The following is a 17,897-nucleotide window of genomic DNA, read 5'->3' as shown; positions in this document are numbered from 1 at the left end:
CCCGGGGACACCCCCCCCCCCTCCGCCCCTTCGCCCGGTGCCGGCGGCGCAGCGAGGCGGATTTGGGCCGAAATCACGGCTTTCTCTGGATGATCGACAGCTCCGGGAGAAACCATCGGGCGGGTCGGGGGGAACCTCCCGCCCGCCCGCCTCCCACCCTCGCCCGTCCGGGGCCCGCCGGTCCCCGCCGCCCCCCGGCCCGGCGCGGCCGCCCCCTCGCCCGCCGCCCCCGCCTCCCCCCGCGGGCAGCGCGGCCCCGGGGCGGGGCGGGGCGGGGCGGGCGGCGCGGGGCGTCCCCCGCGCGGCGGCGGCGGTGGCTCGGCCCGGCCGCGGCGGCGGGGCCGGCGGAGCGCTCCGTGCCCGCGGCCGTGCCCGCGCCGGCGGCGGCCCCAGCGAGGGGCTCCTGGGCTCTGCGCTCCGCCGCCTCCATGGAGCGCCGGCCGCGCCGCCTCTGATGCCCGGCCCGGCGCGCACCATGGGGCCGCTATGGCTCTGCTGCCTCCCCCTCGCCCTCCTGCCCCTGCTCGCCGCCGTGGAAGGTAGGAGGGGGTGGGGTGGGGGCGACGAGGGGCGCGGGGGGCCCTGTGTGTACGGCGAGCCCCCTTCCGCGTTTTCCCCGTTTTTTGGGGAGGTGGCACTTGGCCGCCCCTTCCCCCCCCACACTCTCCGCCGCACCCCCCCCCCCACCCTTCGGAAGGGAGGCGAAGTTTTGGGGAAGTGCTGCCCCAGCTGGAGGTGTCGCCGGCGGAGCCCCGGTGTGTCGCGTGTGCCCCCCGCCATCCCCGGACCCTCCCGATGGCCCGCCGCGCTTCTCCCCGCCATCCCTTCGCCACGGTGGGCATCCCTGGGTACCACGGAGCGTCCCCCAGGGATGCCCGGGATTCGCCGCCCCACCGCTGGTCTTGGGAGAGTCTTTGGGGCGCCCCTCAACCAGGCCTCGCCGGCATCCTGGAGCCGGTGGCCGGCTCCCCGTTGGCGCCGTGGCGTTCCCGGCGTCCCCGGGAGGAGCCGAGCTCCCCGCCGAGGTCCCCGGTGCTCAGACAAAGCAGAGCGAGGCGGCAGGTGGGAGCTCCAGGGCTGGGTGCGTGGGGACGGCGCTGGGTGGGAGCCCCGTGCTGGGGTCTGGGCAAGAGGACGACTCGTTTTCCCATCTCCGAAACCATCCCAGCTATTCCTTCCTTCCTCCTGCCCGCCCGCTGCGTGGACACCCTGGGAAGCGGCGGAGAACTGGGCTGGGCAGGGGCGAGGGCAAGGTGTCAGGCCAAAAACGGGCTCATCCCGGAGCAGCGCGGTCCGTGGGTTCGTTGTGGAAGGGTCGTGTCTGAGGGGTTGGGTGGCTCCACTGTCCCTCTGGCTCTGCTGGGCTCTGTGGGCAGGCTGGGTGGCCACTGCTGGCCCTGGGCGCGCCGGGCGGTGGGAGCCGCATGGACAGTGTTTGTCTGGAACGTGGATGAGGCACCATTTATTAAGTTGGAGTTTTGGGAGATGACTCATGGGTTGGCCAGCTATACATCGTGATATTTACAATATGGGAGCTTGGCATAAATAGGACTATTTACGTTGCAGCGGAGAGCGCTCGCCAGCTCTGGTATTCAAATGAGCCCAGCATGGTTTTAATTATGGGGGGGGGAAGGTTTGGGGTGATGAGTGTGTTTTTGGGAGCGTATGTGTCCATGCAGGATGTCTGGCCCGATCAGCTAGTGGCCTTGACACTTCCAACGGGGTCTGGGCTTGGCCAGCGGGGCTTGGCCGTGCCCAGCCAACACTGCCAACTGCAGCGGGGACGGAGCCGGGTGCCTTGTGCGGGGACGAGGTGACACGTCCACCCCACCCTGCCCCTCCTGCACTGCAGGAGAGGTTGTTGGGCAGTGCTGGGGGTCAGTGACCGGCTCCCGGGGGCTCCTCCGCGCGTGCTTGAGACGTGAACGACTGTTCCACTGTCATGGCAGGAGCAGCGGGCACTGGATGCACGAGTGCCAGGGCACATCCCAAGGGATGGGGAAAATACCTGGGAGCAAGGGGGTGGCCATTGCTGGTGGGGTGTTTTGCCCACTGGAGATGGTCTCTGTAAGGTGTGCTCCTACATGGGTGGAGACGTGCCCGTGGAGGTGGTCAATGGGCACCCTGCACTGTGCTTCTAGTAGCCATTCCCAGCTGGAGCCAACTGTGTGGATTTGCGTTCAGGGGGTCCCCCCATGCCCCCGCTGTTGCCTCTTGCCCTGTGTGTGCTGTGGGGTTATGATGGTCACTCGCAGTGTTGGCGTGGGCAGCCAGCTCCCACGCCCAGCCTTCCTGGAAAAGGCATCTGGAGAGCTGGCAAGGTGAAGGCATGTGGGATGCAGGTCCCCTGGTGTGCCTCTGCTCCTTCCTTTTGGGAGCCGCCTCTTCCCACGGTGCTTGGATGTGGTGTCCACCTGCACCTCTGGATGCTCTGGATCCCTGTGGTGTGGGCAGACTGACCCAGCAGCAGCAGCTGCCCATGGAGGTGTTGGCTGGACCCCACCACATCCCCCCGGCTGCAGGCACCTCCACGGTGGCGATGCCTTCCACGCTGCCATCTCCAGCTCCAGCAAATTCCCAGGGCCAAAATGGGGGCAAAAAGGCTTGTTGAGGGAAAAACCACAATGCTGGAGGATCCTGCCTCTTGAGTCCTGTTTTCAGCTCTGCCACAGAACGTTTCTGTACTGCTGGTAATTTCACTTGTCTCCTCTGTGCCTCAGTTTTCCTAATTACAAGGCGTAAAATAATCCAAGCGTCTTTCCCAAGGGAGCTGCGAGGTTTTGTTAATGAACATGACAAAGTGCTTTGGGATCCGTGGTTGAAAGCATAGCCTTAGTCAGTGTGGCTGTGTGTGGGGTGTTTATTTATCTACATGCTTTATATTTCTCTGTACGCTATATATTCACTTGCATTTAACAAACCTTAATTAGAAACAAAGCCGATAGGGAAGGAAATATAAACAGGAGTGTGCATGGAAATTGGAAGTTGATTACTCACTGGCCAGCAGAATGCGTGGCTTGGGCTCGGGAGGGAAGGCTGTTTGGTTAAAACCGGCTCTGTTAAAAGGAAATGTGAAAAGAACGTAAAACATAAATCAATATGGAAAACAGGGAGGTGGATGACAACGTACATAAAGCAGAGGTTAGGAATTGCCTATAGTTGTGAAGGCAGTTGGAAGGTAATGTGTCTGCAGCTGAGAAAGTTCAGGCTTCTCAAAGGAAAGTTTTTTTGTGTGTTTTTTTGAAAAAAAAAAAACAAAAACCCAACCCCAAACCAGAAAGTCAAGAACAAAGGAGTCCTGGAAGGGTCTGGATCCCACACCGGTTGGTAGTGCTGCTATCGCTAACGGCTCCGCTTTGTATTCCTGCCGCGTGTGCTGCGCACGGATCGGAGCACTGGCTCTGCCGAGGTGTTTTGGGGGGAGCTGGGAAGGACACCGAGGCATTTTAAAATCAACAGCCCGTCTAACTCACGTGCGAGGGGGGGAGAACCAAACCGCCGGCACTCTTTGCCCTGCTGGAGTTAACTTTTCATAAACCTTGCGGTGCTGGCAACTTTCCCGAGGGCTGGAGGAGAGCCAGCCTTGTGCCAAAAATGCGAGGGGAGACACGAGATTGCCCTGCTGTCAGAGAGGCTCTGGGCAGCCTGGGGCCGACAACACAGAGGCAGTGCCGGGCTCCAACTCGACGGTTCTCCATTGCCCACCACGAGTTTTGCTGGGAAGCAGCATCACGGGAGAGGGGACTCGATAGGGAAAATCAGCTGTGCCTGGCAATCCTAATCGTGAGCCCAGCTTTGGGCTTGGAGAGGAATGCTGGGGTGGGAGGGCTGTTATCCACTCCCCGGGGGGGTATTCCCGGGGCATGCTGTGGCTGAGGTGCTGGACATGGCCATCCCTGCCCGTCCTCTGAGCAAGCTGGAGACAGGACTTTTCAGTTTATAGTTAATTATAATGTACATAATATGTCTTACGCTCTCAGGCACGTGGTGGGATTGTTGGGGTGTCCTGTGCAGGGCCAGGAGTTGGACTGGGTGATCTTTGTGGGTCCTTCCCAATGTGAGATGTTCTGTGGTTCTGTAATATACGGTATATTTAATTTCATGTCTACTATGACATATTTTAGTGTTCAGACATGGTCTCCTCTTCTGTACCCATGGTGATGACCTGCTGCTGAGCACCCCACAGCCTCCTTCAGGCCCTGGGGGTGCAGGGGGATGCCAGTGGACACAGGGTTGGTTTGTATCTCCTCGTATGTGGCTTTGTGGTTCTCTATGGGGGAAGAGTTGAGCCGTCCCCTTCAGAGTTACAGTCACACCAGGGCATTGACCTTGGTGCTCCAGGGAGGTGGCATATTCCAGGTGTGCCAGGACCACAGGAGCTGCAGGAGCATCCTGGCAAGCCCAGCACGCTCCAGAGGGACATGGCAGAGCAGCAGGTCCAGGGAAAAACCCAGGATCTGTCAAGAAGCTGATCCCTCCTGTGTGATTTAACTTCAGATCTGCAAACACTGTCCTGAGACCAGGCTGGGAACAATTTTTTTTGAACTAATGGGACTGAGGAGCAGAGCAGAGCCTGTGGTTTCAGGTCAGCCCTGTGCCTCCCTGCTGCTGCCTCCCCTCCCCTCCATTTCCTGGGTTAATTTTTGACGAGGCACATTCCTTGCACCCACCTGCCCTTTGCATTACAGGGGCAGCAACAGGGAAAACTCCTTTTGGAGAACAAATAAATCGGTGCCTCATTTAAATGTCCGTGTTGCAGCCATTGCCAGTCTGCTCCGTGGCTTTTCCAGGCGGGAGCAGCAATTTGCTCAACCCCTGCTGAATTTCCAGCTTCTCTGGGTGACAAAAGCGTAGGGAGCAGCTGCTGGAGGGGACAGGGTGGTAGGAGACGAGGGCTTGGGGTTGGCATGGCCACCACTGTCCCCCAGCTCCTCGGGGCAGCATACAGAGGGATGTGGGGCTGTGGAAGGGGGTGTGTCTGTGCCTCGAAGATGCTTCCAAGGGGTTGGGGCTGCCCCCCAGGATGGGAGCAGCAATTCCCTTGGAGACAGGCTGAGGGCCTGCCTGCACTAGTCGTGGCCGTTTGTGTACACATACCTGAGCTGGCTGGAGAGAGGAGTGGGCACCCACGAAACCCTCCCGAGGAGCTGGGTAAATAGTGGATGCTGCGACAGCTCCCGAGGCCTGAGCGCTTTGAAGGGAGGGATAAAGGAGAGTCTGACTCCCCCTCACCCCCCGCTCCTGCACGGGCCCCTCCCGGCACGCTGGCCCTGCTGAGATGGGTGCTGGGCGTGAGTCTGTCTGGGAACGCAGTTCCCATCCCTCCAAAAGCCCGTTTTTACCGAGGAAGACCCCTGTCGGCTCCCGCTCTGGTTTGCAATCCCTCCCAAACCTGGAGCTGGTTCGCAGAGCGGCCGGGGTGAAGTGTTGGATCTCGTTGGGATGGGGGGAGCGGGGAGATCCTTGGAGGCAAAAGTTCAGCCCTTAGATAAGGGGTAACGTGGGGCCTCCCGCGATAAGGAGCTGACGGGCGGCACGAGAGGGAGGGAGGGAGGGAGAGGCACCACGGGGCGGGGGGAGTTGGGAGAGGGCTCTGCCCTGCCTGGCACCCAGGGATGCAGGAGCACAGGGGGATCACTCAGCCCTGCCTGGTACCCAAGGATGCAAGAGCATGGGATATCCCTGCCTGGTACCCAGGGATGCAGGAGCACAGGGGATCACTGCCAGGTACCCGAGGATGCAGGAGCATGTGTGTATCTGTGCCTGGTACCCCGGGATGCAGGAGCACGCAGGTATCTGTGCCTGGTAGCCAGGGTTGCAGGAGCACAGGGGAATCTGGGAATGCTGGAGGCAGGCCCCTTGGGGGCCAAGTGGCAGCAGGAAGGAGTGTGTGAGGTGCTGGGAGATGTGCAGGGATGTATCAATACAGACTTTACATCAATGCCAGGTGTTTCAGGGACGTGCTGGATGCAATGGCAAGTTGTGCCGGGGTGCAGGCACAGGGCTGGCTGTTCAGGATGTGCCAGCCCACTCAGGAAAACAGGATGAGGTGAAGGAGTGAGAATCATGGCATGCTGTTTGCCCATCCCTGAATTTCCTTGCTCAGGATGAAGGGAGCAGCACCAGGTGTGATGCCCCCTGACAGGACATGTGGCACCGTTTGCCAAGCCATAAAGGAAGATGAAATGGGCCACGAGGGCAGAAAACACAACTGTAATTGTGGCTGGTTGGTGCCTCCCTAAATGTCACATTCAGAAATTATAGTTTTAGTGGCTGGGAACAGTTGTGGCTCTTTGGAGAGCCCACAGGAGGAGGATCTCTGAATCAGACCCGAACACAATGTGCAGGACATGGGGTCGACTGCGTGGGAGCAGGTTCAGTCTCCCAGTGGGCACGAAAAGGGTCTGGAGAGCTCCAAAAGTTGCTGAAGCTTTATTAGTTGATCCAATACATGATGTTCTTTCCACCTTATGTCTCTTAGAGTCAGACCATCACATCCATAAAACAACCAGCACTTAAAACCACCACACAGTAATGGTCCGTAAGTGAGGCAAAGTGAAGGAGCTGGCCGAAGGGAGAAGCTAAAATAGGGAAGTACTTGCCCATGATGTAGGAAATTAAATTAAAGCTCAGAATAAATTCACGCAGCCATTTAACATGAGTTTTCTAAAAAAAAAAAAAAGCAAACTTGATTAAATGGCAAATTGGAGGAGGTCAACGGAGGTAAAAAGATGTTCTTTGGAAAGTGGAAGTGGTATCTGAAAGGAGAAAATAGAAAAAAAATCAGAAACTGTGGTATGGTGAATGTGAAGCCATATAAGGCAGGCTGAGAGGAGTCTGGAAAATAACTTGAGAGAAGAAATTATTTATCCCCCCAAGTTTCCCTACAACAAATGAGCGTTGGGAGGTTAAACCTGCAGGGTGGAGCCCTGGGGGAGGTGGGGACTGACTTCAGTGTCCCCCCAAATGGCCATGGCCAAGGGGCCTCCTGCCAAGGAGCTTTCCTTCCCAGGGCAGGGCTGGGAGACTGCTCTGGAGCGATGGAGGAGAATATTTGGGGCAGAGTAAATGGGACGAGCATCCTTTAAGATGATCTCCCTGGGTGATCCGAGAGACTCCAGAGCAGTAATTTTAGAGGAAGGGCTCTCTTATGGATTAAAATCTGCTTAAAGAATGGGAAACAAAGAGTCAGTTTTCCCACTGGATGGGGTCGGCATGAGACTTGCGCTGGGTGATGTATTCATAAATGAGAGAGGGGTGGGAATGGGAAGGCCAGAGTGTTTGCAGATTATACAAAATTATTCAGGATGATAAAAACAACAGTTGTCTTGAAAATATTGCAAAAGGCTCTCATGACACTGGATAGCCGGGCTATAAAGTGGCAGATTAAATGTAGTCAGGGATGAATGAAAAGGGATTCACATGGAAAAAATTACCCTAAACCCATGCATGCACAGTGGCAGTCTTTAAATTACTTATTAGCATTTTAAGAAAGAGATCTTAAAGTCATTGTGGATGGCTCTTTGAAAGCATCGACTCTGAGCCGGGAAAGACTGGGAATGGGGGTGAAGATGCTTGTACAGGAGGGGTACAGGGGAGGGATGCTCCAAGAAAGATGCAGCTTGGGCTCGGGGGGGGCACAGAGGTACATTGGACCACAGGAGGTGTGAAGAAGACGGTGATGAAGGGGTGATGATGCTTTATTTTATATTTTTCCCCTCACTCGGGAGCAGTGGAGAGTGAAGCCCCATCCCTGCCCATCCCTGGGGTCCTTGGGGGGCATCAGGAAGCCCTTGGTGCTGGGGTGCTTGTTACACCTCCTCCCTGAGCATCCTGGTGCACTGCTGGAGGTGGGATGGAAACCAGGAATTCCTTTGGTTCACCCTCCCTTGGCAGGTGTGGTGTTTGAGGTCAGTCCCAAGGGAAAGGTGCCTTCTCCAGGCTCCCACACTGGATGCCCAGGCTCAGTGGGGTCCTGTTGCCCCCCAGCTCCCAGTTTGGCTTTCAGGACCATCTGCAGGTTTTGAGGCAAAGTACTGGGGAGGTCCACATTGCTCTGGGGGCTCATGGCCTTGGTGAACCACGATGGTGAACTCTCTGGGTCTGGGAACACCTTTAGGCTCTTGATTTTGGTAGGATGGCCAGGCAAGGGTGACATCCCCTGGAAAACGCTTGCGGGCGCTCGTCTTCACCTTGCTTGGAGTTTTGGAGGCCAAGAGCATCTGCCTGGAGCTGTGGGGAGGAGAGGAGCTGCCCTCAGCCCAGGGTTCATCTTGGGGGGGGCAAAGGCTGGGTTAGGGGAGGTGCTTGGCTGAGCGGGTCAGGGGTGGCGAGGGCGGCCAAGCGTGTGAACGTCCCAGCGGTGCAGGTGACGCCTCGAGCTCGTGCTCCAAGGGCCAGACAAAGGGAACAATAGGCTCTGGCTGCCGAGCCCCCGGCCTGGGAGAGGAGGGGGAGGCAGTGGGGATGACTGCAGAGGTCTGGGATCCCCTCTGCTCCCACTCAGGCGTTGGGGGACACAGGGACACCCAGTCTGCAGCGGGCTGGAGGACATCCCCAGTGATGGTTATCACATGTGGGGCTGCCTGTGCCCAGCTGGGAGTCTGTCTGTGTGCCAGTGGGCTGAGTCCTCACCATGGGAAGTGTCACCCCAGCTCCCAAAGTGTGTCCCCAAGTGTGTGAGGCCCTGCTGGAGCCTGGTGAGCTCTGGTTGATGTCCTTGTCGTGGCTTGCAGGGACCCACGTAGGGGGGGTGCTGCAGCACTGCTTTGCTGAGAGGCAGAGGAGAGGGGAACCAGGGAGGGTGAGGAGGGTCAAACAGGGGACAGACCCTCTGGACCTCATGTCAAAACCCTCTCTGAGACTGGACAACTTCAGCAGAGGGAGGCAGGAGAGAGAAGGGGTCTCCATCCTCCACAGTCCTCGTGCACAGGCTGTAGATGAGAAGCATCTGATGCTTCACTATGGTGTGACAATGCAGGTTCTGCCTGTCCTAGAGTGTCTTGGGGCAAGAGAGGACAATCAGAGGACTCTGCCTTGGAGCAGGGGACAGGGAGTCCTCAGTTGCTCTTGGGTCTCCAGAGGAGGTCCTGCTCTTTGAGCCTCCCAGGAGGCCACTAGTTCCTGCAGAGTGGCCACTGAACCCAAGCACTTTGGTTTGGGTTGCTCACTGAGACTGGAGGGTTGGACACGATGTGTCCAAGGACAAACCAGGCAGGAATGGGCTGTTCAAGTGCCTCCAGGTGTGTGGTTGGTCTCAAGGCTGGGGGGTGTGTGTGTCCCACCACGACCTAGATCTGCCTGCATCCACTGCTCTCCGCTCCTTCCAGGCACGTGCTGGTGGCCATGGCTGGTACCCCTGGGTGTAGCTGGCATCATCCTTCCCTGCTGGCTCCTGTCACTCTGCAGCTCATTGTCCCCAGGTATGGACAGGGTGATGCCTCCGTGAGTTTGGCTTCAGTCCTTCCTCATGAGATGCATCTTTCTTGCCAGCTTTGCTTTTTGTATGTCCAGTGTATGTCCAGACTTTTGGGTGGGACCGATGATTCAGCCAGGAGGGTTTGGTCCTAGAATCATAGAATTAAGGAATGATTGGGATTGGAAGGGACCTTAAAGCTCATCCAGTTCCATCCCCCTGCCGTGGGCAAGGACACCTTCCACTATCCCAAGTTGCTCCACGTCCCATCCAACCTGGCCTTGGACACTTGGGTGGAGCAGCCACAGCTTCTTTGGGCAACCTGTGCCAGGGCCTGTGCCACAGCCAAGAATTTCTGCCCAGTATTCCATCCTACCCTGCCCTCTGTCAGTGGGAAGCCGTTCCCCCTTGTCCTGTCACTTGTAAAAAGTCCCTCTCGAGCTCTCTTGGAGCCCCTTTAGGCAGTGGAAGGCACAGTAAAGGTCACCATGGAATTCTGAGGGTGTGTCCAAAGAAGCTGTTTGTGGTGTTGAAGGAGAACTGGGAGTGCTCTGGGCTGACAAACACCTGTGCAGCTGGTCTGAGGCGAGGTACAGCAGAAAGTCTGCTGAGGATCAGGGTTGGGCCACCCAGGTGAGCGGGGAGCAGCAGAGGGGAGTTGAGGAAGCCCTGGGCCATCACAGAGAGGGTCGTGGTAGTCAGGCAGCCCCGGCTGGTGCACACCACATAACTTGGAGGGGGAGCTGGGCTGGAGCACGTGAGGGGTCACGTCTCGCCGTGCCGAGGTTACGGTCGCGTTTCATGATTTGCTTTGCTTGTAATCCTGTTTCCAGGCCCCACAACTGCGACTCGGAAACCTTTACCAGGAGCCTCACTTCATAAATCTCGGCCTTGTTTTACTTTTAAGCCTGTCTGGTATCAGGGGACGAAGCAAGCGGGAGAAATGCGTGACCCGGGGGGCAGCGTGGATGGAATGAAACAAGGTGGCCGGGCTGCCTGCAGGGATGGGGGCTGGCTGGGCTGCAGGGAGTTCACTGAGCAATGCCAGCTTTGGGAAAGCATTTTCCGCTGATCTCTTCTCCAGGATCTCTCCTGCAGGATCCCGGGGCTGGCCGGGCTGCAGGGAGTTCACTGAGCAATGCCAGCTTTGGGAAAGCGTTTTCCGTGGATCTCTTCTCCGGGATCTCTCCTGCAGGATCCCGACAGCTCCAAGGCTGTTTGCAGAGTGCCCTTGCAGGTGACTGAGCGCTGGTTTCGTGTCCCCAGCCACGTTGTGGCACCTGTGTGGTAGATGGGAGCAGGCACTTGGCTCCCTGGGCATCTCTCTGGCAGGGAAAGCAAGGCGGGGATGTTGTATTTTCATTCCCTAGGGAGCAGAGGGCAGCAGGTGCCTGGATGTGGCGAATGGCTTGTGGCAGGGTATTGATCACCCAGTGTTGGTTGCCTGGTGGTGGGATAGAGGTGCCATCTCCCCGAGCTGGCTGTGCTGCCTGGCATGGGGCACAGTGCTGAGGCAGTGGATCAAGGCAGGCAGAGCAGGGCAGCCCCACCAGGGGCAGTTTCCAGGCAAGATGGGCAAATGCATTCCTGGAGCCACCCTGTCCATGCAGGAACTCCCTGGAAGTGTCCAAGGCCAGGCTGGATGGGGCTTGGAGCTACCTGGGTTAGTGGAAGGTGTCCCTGCCCATGGAGATGGTCTTTATGGTCTCTTCCAATCCAAACCATCCTGTAATTCTGTGACACTGGGACAAAGCCCCACTCCTTTTGCAGAGAGATGGATACTCCCTGTGTAACAAGGACCCTCCTGGGCTTCTCCCATCCTGGCTGCATGTCAGCCCCGCTCTGGAGGCTCGGGAGGGGAGTTTGTGTGATGCTGTGAGGGGAGTTTGTGTGATGCTGTGTGGAAATGCCTTGACATCAGACTCATGGCAGAGCAGTGGGACTGGCATGGGCTGGGGGAGCTGCTGTGCCAGCTGCTCTGGAGGGGCAGAGTGCCCAGCGCCTCAGGGTTTGTCCCCCTCCCCTGTCACCTTTGGAGGACCTCAGAGAGTCCTGGACAGCTGCAGAGCAGTCAGGAGCAGGGTTGGTGCAGGGAGGGTGCTAATTAGGATGTTGGCTAATTAGGGGTCAGTTTCTGGCTGGTGGGAGATGTTGAACAGGATCTGCTCCGTGTCATGTTCAATGTAAAGCTCGGGGCAGGAGGCAGGTTGTGAGTCTGCAGGGGGGACAAGGCCAGTTCAGGGGTGATGGAGCCATCCTGGGGTAGGTGGGTGCAGCTTTGAGTCCACTCGTGGCAGCTGGGTGACAGACAGTGATGTGACTCTGCCATGGGACTGCTCAGAGCATCACCAACACTGGGGAGCTGCCAGCTGGGTGACAGACAGTGGTGTGACTCTGCCATGGGACTGCTCAGAGCATCACCAAGGCTGGGGAGCTGCCTACATCGTGTGGCTGCACTGCTGCTGCTCAGAGCCAGTGCTGCCACACCTGGGGTTGTTCTCCCTCTTTTGGCTCTTCACCTCTCTTTTTCCATGGCTGTAGGTGAGATGGAGAGTAGAGGAGTTGCTCACATTGCTTTTGGGTTTTTCTTTTTGGTCTGCTGTCAAACTCTTATGCCATCACACTGCATAGCTGCCACAAAATTTTGCTGTGACTGACACCTGTTCTGGCTGCAGAGCAGCAGCTTTTGATACAAACATCCTCTGGAAATGCTGAATTCACTGGCAGCTGCTCCTGTGTATCTACTGGTCTCTCTTCCCAGGTTTGGCTAAACCTTGCTCCACTCAGAAGGTTGCTGGGGGGGTCTCCTGGGCTCCACTGGTTTATGGACTGTGGGACAGGCAGGAGATGCAGACATGTGCAGGTGAGGCTTTGCCAGAGGGTGCATCCAGGGCCACTCTGGGCCACTGAGCTGTCTCCATCCTGGTGGGACAGAGTTCATGGGTGTGCACAAGGCGGGAAAAGGAGCTCATGCCAAAAACTGAGCAAGCCAACTCGACCGTTGCGGCTTCCCTTTCATTCCTGGCCGTTGCAGGAGCCCATCCTTCCTTATCTGTGGGGCTGGGGGTGAAGTTCAACCTCTCCCTGTTGTGTCCCACGGTGTTGCTTTGATGCTCCCAGTTTCTGTTAGTCCCTGGGCAAGGAAAGGTGGGGCTGCAGGGAGAGGGGTTGAATTTTGGACTGGAAAGCAGGGGATGTGCAGGGGCACTGCCAGGGGCTGCAGTAGGTTTGGGGGTAGCACGTTTGTGACCAACAGGAGGGACCAGTGGAGCCCACATGTCCCCATGGCATTCTGGGTGGGATGGCAGGGGCTGCCCATGTGGCTTCGTGCTGGGGGAAGCCAAGCAGGTCACCCTCAAGAAGAAACCTTGCCCTGTAATTTGAGTGTCCTAAATATGACCTGGGCTTCTGCTTGTGGGTGCTGAGCCCTTGGAAGGCTGACCTGGCATTTTACTGTGCGTTTGGGAGGTCCTTGGTGTGTGGGCTACAGAGGGGAAAGGAAAAAAACTGGGATTTATGAGGTCAGCCCTGGGTGTGGTGTCCACCAGCCCTGAATTACTTGGTGGCCAGAGGGGTGGAGAAGGGCTTAGCCCCTCTCTGGGTCTCCCAGGGGTTCTGAGAGCTCATCAAGCCGTGGTGATGTGCCCACACTATCAAGGTGCTTGTGCCTGGTGTGTCAGTGTGCTGCCTGTGCTGGAAGGAGGAACCCCATTAGGGGCACGGGCTCAGGTGATGGCACCCAAAACCACCACAGGCTCTCCTTCCCTTCAGTGGCAGGAATGTACCCTACACTCACACAGGGCTAAAATAAAACTGCTGGCAAACTCCCATCCCACAGAAAAAGCCCTGGGGGGACATGTTCCTCTCCTGGCTGCTGTGGTGGGGATGCTCAGCAAGGGTTTCTGAGGTGCTGGTGGCTTTTATTCAGTCCAGAAGAAGGGGTTGAAGTCAATGGTCTGCTCTTGTGCTCTGTGTGCTCCAGAACTGGAACTCTGAGAGACCACCTCACATGGCCATGGGCTAACGTGGATGGTGGGAGCCCACCTGGGCTGAGTGTGTGGTGGCCAGGAGGGAGGTGATGCCTCGTGCCAGGGAAGTATGATGAGGGTGAGCAGACAAGCTGATGGATGAATCAACAGAGCCAAAAAAATGTAAATTAAAAAAAGGAAAACCTTGTTTCAGTTCCAGTTCTATAACAATAAAATGAAACAAGCATTGTGTTCACGTTCCCTGAAGAAATCCCACCCCCCAGTAGGGCTGGGGGAGACCCTGCTGCTCTGATGTCCCTGCCCCAGCCCTTCTTCCCTTTCCAGCTAAGCAGAGACTGGAGTGGGGCTTGGCTTGGCTGCACCAAGCGTTGGGTTGGTGTGACCCTGTGACAAGCCTGGGCTGGGAGTACCCGCCCTTTCAATCTCCCCCCCTCCTAATCTTTATTTCCTTCTCAGACAGTCAAATTTGAGCACCCTGGCGGTGGTTTGGCCCAGGTGGGCCTGGTTTTCTGGGTCAACATCTGCTGGAGCATTTGGATACCCTCTCTCTCCGCAGGAGGACTTTGCCCATGCTGGGGACCATGGTCTGAGCTACAGCCTGATAGACACAGCGGGTGATCCACAACTTGGATCATCTCAGTTAAGCAAGGCTGGCTCAAAATCAAGTGTTTTAACCGAGCACAAAATGTTGCTGTGGGTTTTATTTGGTCTTTTAGGGGAGTGGTGGAGGGCTCTGTGCCGATTCTGGGCTGCTTCTAGGGGAGAAGGGCATTGAATTCCATTGCTGAAAGCACGGTTTTGTTGCATCTCCTGCACCCAGACGGAGTCCTGGTGGGGTGGTTATCCTTTGCCCTGCTCTGGGCTGCAGCAGGAGTAAATACTCACTAGAGATGTTTTATTTTGGTCTCCCAGGCTCTGGAGGCCGGTGGAGGTGGGAGCTGGGATGTCCCACAGTCGGCTCACCAGCCTTTAATACTTGGAATACTTTTGCCGCCTGCGTTCGCAGGGCTCTGGTGGGGATGAGACTTGCCAGTCTCCATGGTTTTATGTGCCATGGGACCGTGCCAACAGTTTAATCACAGCTGAACCCTCACAGAGCAGCATAAAAAATGTTGTAGTTGGGATTAGGTTACCCATCCTTCCTATAAAAGACTCTATAAACAGTCCATCAAGCCCCAGCATTCCTGTGTTGGCTGTGAGGTCCTTCGCACTTAATGGATCTGGCATTTGCTTTGACTAAGCCCTTTCTGGGGGGAGGCAGTGATATAAAGGAGCCCCCAAAGGATGGGTTTTCTGCTTGCATTAGTGGGGGAACCCAACTGGGCTGGCTTGGCAAGAGGCGGTGTTGGATGTCAGAGGATCTGGCTGGGGAGGCGCTGGGTGAGAGGCAGCCGTGACAAGCCCAGGAGGCACTGACAACAGCAGCTGCTCCCTCCCCACTGCTGAGGGCTTTTTCCGTAGGGATTTGCTGTTTGCCTGAGAGTTTTCCCTAACTTTGGGGCAGGCAAGGACCTGGGGCTCTCTTCCCATCTCCCAGCACGCTACAGATCTGTCTTGTCTCTGCTGTAGCTGAGTAATGCTCCTGAGTTAAAGCTCCCCAAACTTTCTGAAAATTCTAAAGCTTGGTCTAGGGACCAGATGGTCTTTTCTAGCCATGGGTTTGCCTTCACCTTCACCTTCCCCTTCACGTGTGATGCCTGCCATGGAAGAGCTCCCAGTTTAATAGCATTGATGGGACTTTCTTGAGGTGGTTTGAGTTTTGTTCATCCTTTGGGGAGCCAAAGGGAAAGGGAATGGTTGGATGCCCGGGGTGATGCTGAGGCTGTTCCTTATCCTGGTTGCTGCTTCCTTGAGGCAGGTGTGCACACCTCGATTGTCTTTTGGGGCTGCTCATCTCTGGGACACTGTTGATGCTCCTGCCTGGGACAGTCATCTCCTGGAAACCTTAAAACCACAGTTATGCTATGGAGGGGAAGGAAGAGCCCTAATCCTCCTGGCTGCCAGGGGTTCCCAGCTGTGGTGGCAGTCCTGTGGGTGACACCTGCCTGCCTGGAAGGGGACTGAAGCCATCCCATTGTTTCACACACAAGGAACGTCTGTCAGGTGGGAACAGCATCCGTGCTGTGGTGCCAGAGCTGGGCACAGAGGGCTGTCCCTAATCAGTGCCACCATGTCACTGGGATCATCTGGAGCTTTTCCTGGTGCTTACATCTGCTGAGCCACACCAGCTCCGGGGGTGGTTGCTGGAGGAGACCAGGCTTTCCAGCACTGAGTTTAAACCCAACGGAGTTTAATTTATTTTAAGGTTTGTACAACCCCTAAATTTTCTTCGAGGATGATTTGATCAATTTAATCATCATCACAAAAATGAGATTTCTAATGTAAGCTGGAAGCAAGCCCCCCCCTGCCTCAGTACCCTGCTGAAGGCAATTCAGCCCACCTGCCTGGCTGGTCTCGATCATCAGCCTGTCCTTGGAGGCCCTTTTCTCTCTGTTGTTACTATCTGGAGAAAATGAACAACTGCATTAAAGTGGGAGTGTTATTTTTTAATGTGGCGAACGCCAAGGGTGAATCCCATATCCTTCACCTGAGGATGCTCTGCAAGGGCATTCCATACCTCAGCAGTGCTTTCCTTCACCCCTCTCCATCACTGCTGACTGTAAAGGCAAAAATGAACCTGGGGCTGGTTCCTGTGGAGCCCACCGAGCTCCAGTGCTGGGAACTATTACTTGGGACCTGCCTGCTAATGAGTTCTTAATCTATTTAGGATGTTTTTTGATGATGTGGGGTCCAGGCTGCGCCTGGCACAGCAGCTCTGCTCCCTGTGCTGCCCTCATGCCTCCTGGTTTCGGCGCTCAAGACGCTCTCCTGCCTTGTACACGGCTCCTCTCACCAATCCAGCTTGTAATCTCAGTGAAGAATGAAATCAGATTTGTTTGACAAGAGCTGTTTCCTGTTCGAAGTATGTTGACTGGTGTTAATTATATTCCTGTTCTTTAATTCTTTATGATTGGAATTACATCAGCTTTTTCATTATTTTTCCAGAAGTGATTTCAAACCGAGCGAGACCTTGAGTGCCTGCCATTCCCTCACGTTGTAATCCTGGTGCATCCACCAGACGTGATCCTTCTGCTCTGAGATGCTCTGCATTAGTGTCTTCAAGGACTTACCAGCCTTCTTCTTCTCCCAGGCATCCCCTCATGGGCTCTTGCTTGTTAATTCTTGGAGCCTGTTGGGTCTGTCGCTGTGAAATGTGTTTGATTTTCTTAGTTCTGCCTCTCCCTGTTGCCGTGGTTTAACCCCAGCTGGCAGCTCAGCTCCACACAGATACAATACACAGATATTCCCTGGAATGGGCTGCCCGGGGTAGTGGTGGAGTTGCCATCCCTGGAAGTGCTCTGAGGCGTGTGGATGTGGCACCTGGGGACATGGTTTAGTGGTGAATAGGGCAGTCCTGGCCTAACAGTTAGAATCCATGATCTTGTGGGGTTTGCCAACCTTAGTTATTCTATGATCCCTTAGTCTATGGACCATCCCCTGTAAAATGTCCATAAAATGTCCACACGTGTCCACAAAATGTCCACTGAGTTCATCAGGTCCATGACTTCGGGCTCTATCTTTTGTGGTGATCACTTAGACAGGAGAGGTGACAAAGGGAATGGGGACACTCTCTGGAAACACAGTGCTGGAGAGAGCTGCATAGGTTTGCTGCACCGCCCAGTTACTCCTACAAACCTCGACCAGCACAGGAACCAGGCTTGGGAGCTTTCTTTTGGCTTTCTCCCAGTTTGCTCTTCATGGCTGGTCCCAGAATTTGATTTTGTCAGATCTGTTGTGGAGGTGTCGCGCAGGAATTTGATGTGGTCATGGTTCCTTGGCCTTGTTTATAAAAGTGTCATCACCGAAGCAGCCAGAAATGAAGACAAATGGAGGCTGTGGGGTTCTCCCACCTCCACGAGGCCGTTGTCTGTGGAGAGAAGAGCCAAGTTGTTTGGCCCCCTCATGGTCCCGATGCATCCGTTCCAAAGTCTCAGTTATTTGCTAAACGCCTGCAAACGTGTGTGATTTTTAAGGAATTACAGCCAGACGTTCCCTGGGTCGTTAGTTATGTATGAGCTCAGGAATCCTGGTTGCTCAGGGGAGGAAGCAGCCCTGTCCTCCGGAGGGCTGTGGAATAACATCCCACTTTCCTAATAAAGACACAAACTGGCTGACCACAGCCATCCTTCACACACAGTTACCAGGAACCACAGCGAGGGAAGGTCTAACTGAGAGTAAAACACTACTGATGGAGAGTAAAAATCCTGTTGATCACCTTGGGAGGGGAGCAGGAGTGAGAACGGTGACAGTACCACCAGCCCTGAGCTGTCTCAATGCTTTTTTTCTATGTTTCTGTGAATATTAACATTTTTCACATAGCATTTTGTCTATGTGCTGAAAAGAATAACATCACCATAACTTTTTCTTCTCTTCAGACAGGGATTTTTCCATAG

General features: G+C 55.8%; 1 protein-coding gene across 1 annotated transcript in view; it reads left to right on the top strand.

Annotated features, from left to right (window-relative positions):
• Nucleotides 1–380: 380 nt before the first annotated feature.
• The window catches only part of LOC108505698 (ephrin type-B receptor 2-like), a 42,401-nt gene continuing 24,884 nt past the window's right edge, over nt 381–17,897 (top strand). The window contains exon 1 of the mRNA XM_017831955.1: nt 381–539. Within this exon, the coding sequence (XP_017687444.1) occupies nt 455–539 (85 nt within the window). The 5' untranslated portion in view covers nt 381–454. The remainder of the gene's footprint in view (nt 540–17,897) is intronic.

The sequence above is a fragment of the Lepidothrix coronata genome, unplaced genomic scaffold, assembly GCF_001604755.1.
Source record: "Lepidothrix coronata isolate B3197 unplaced genomic scaffold, Lepidothrix_coronata-1.0 Scaffold198, whole genome shotgun sequence".
NCBI classification, from domain to species: Eukaryota; Metazoa; Chordata; class Aves; order Passeriformes; family Pipridae; genus Lepidothrix; species Lepidothrix coronata.
This window is presented reverse-complemented; position numbering and strand designations above follow the sequence as displayed.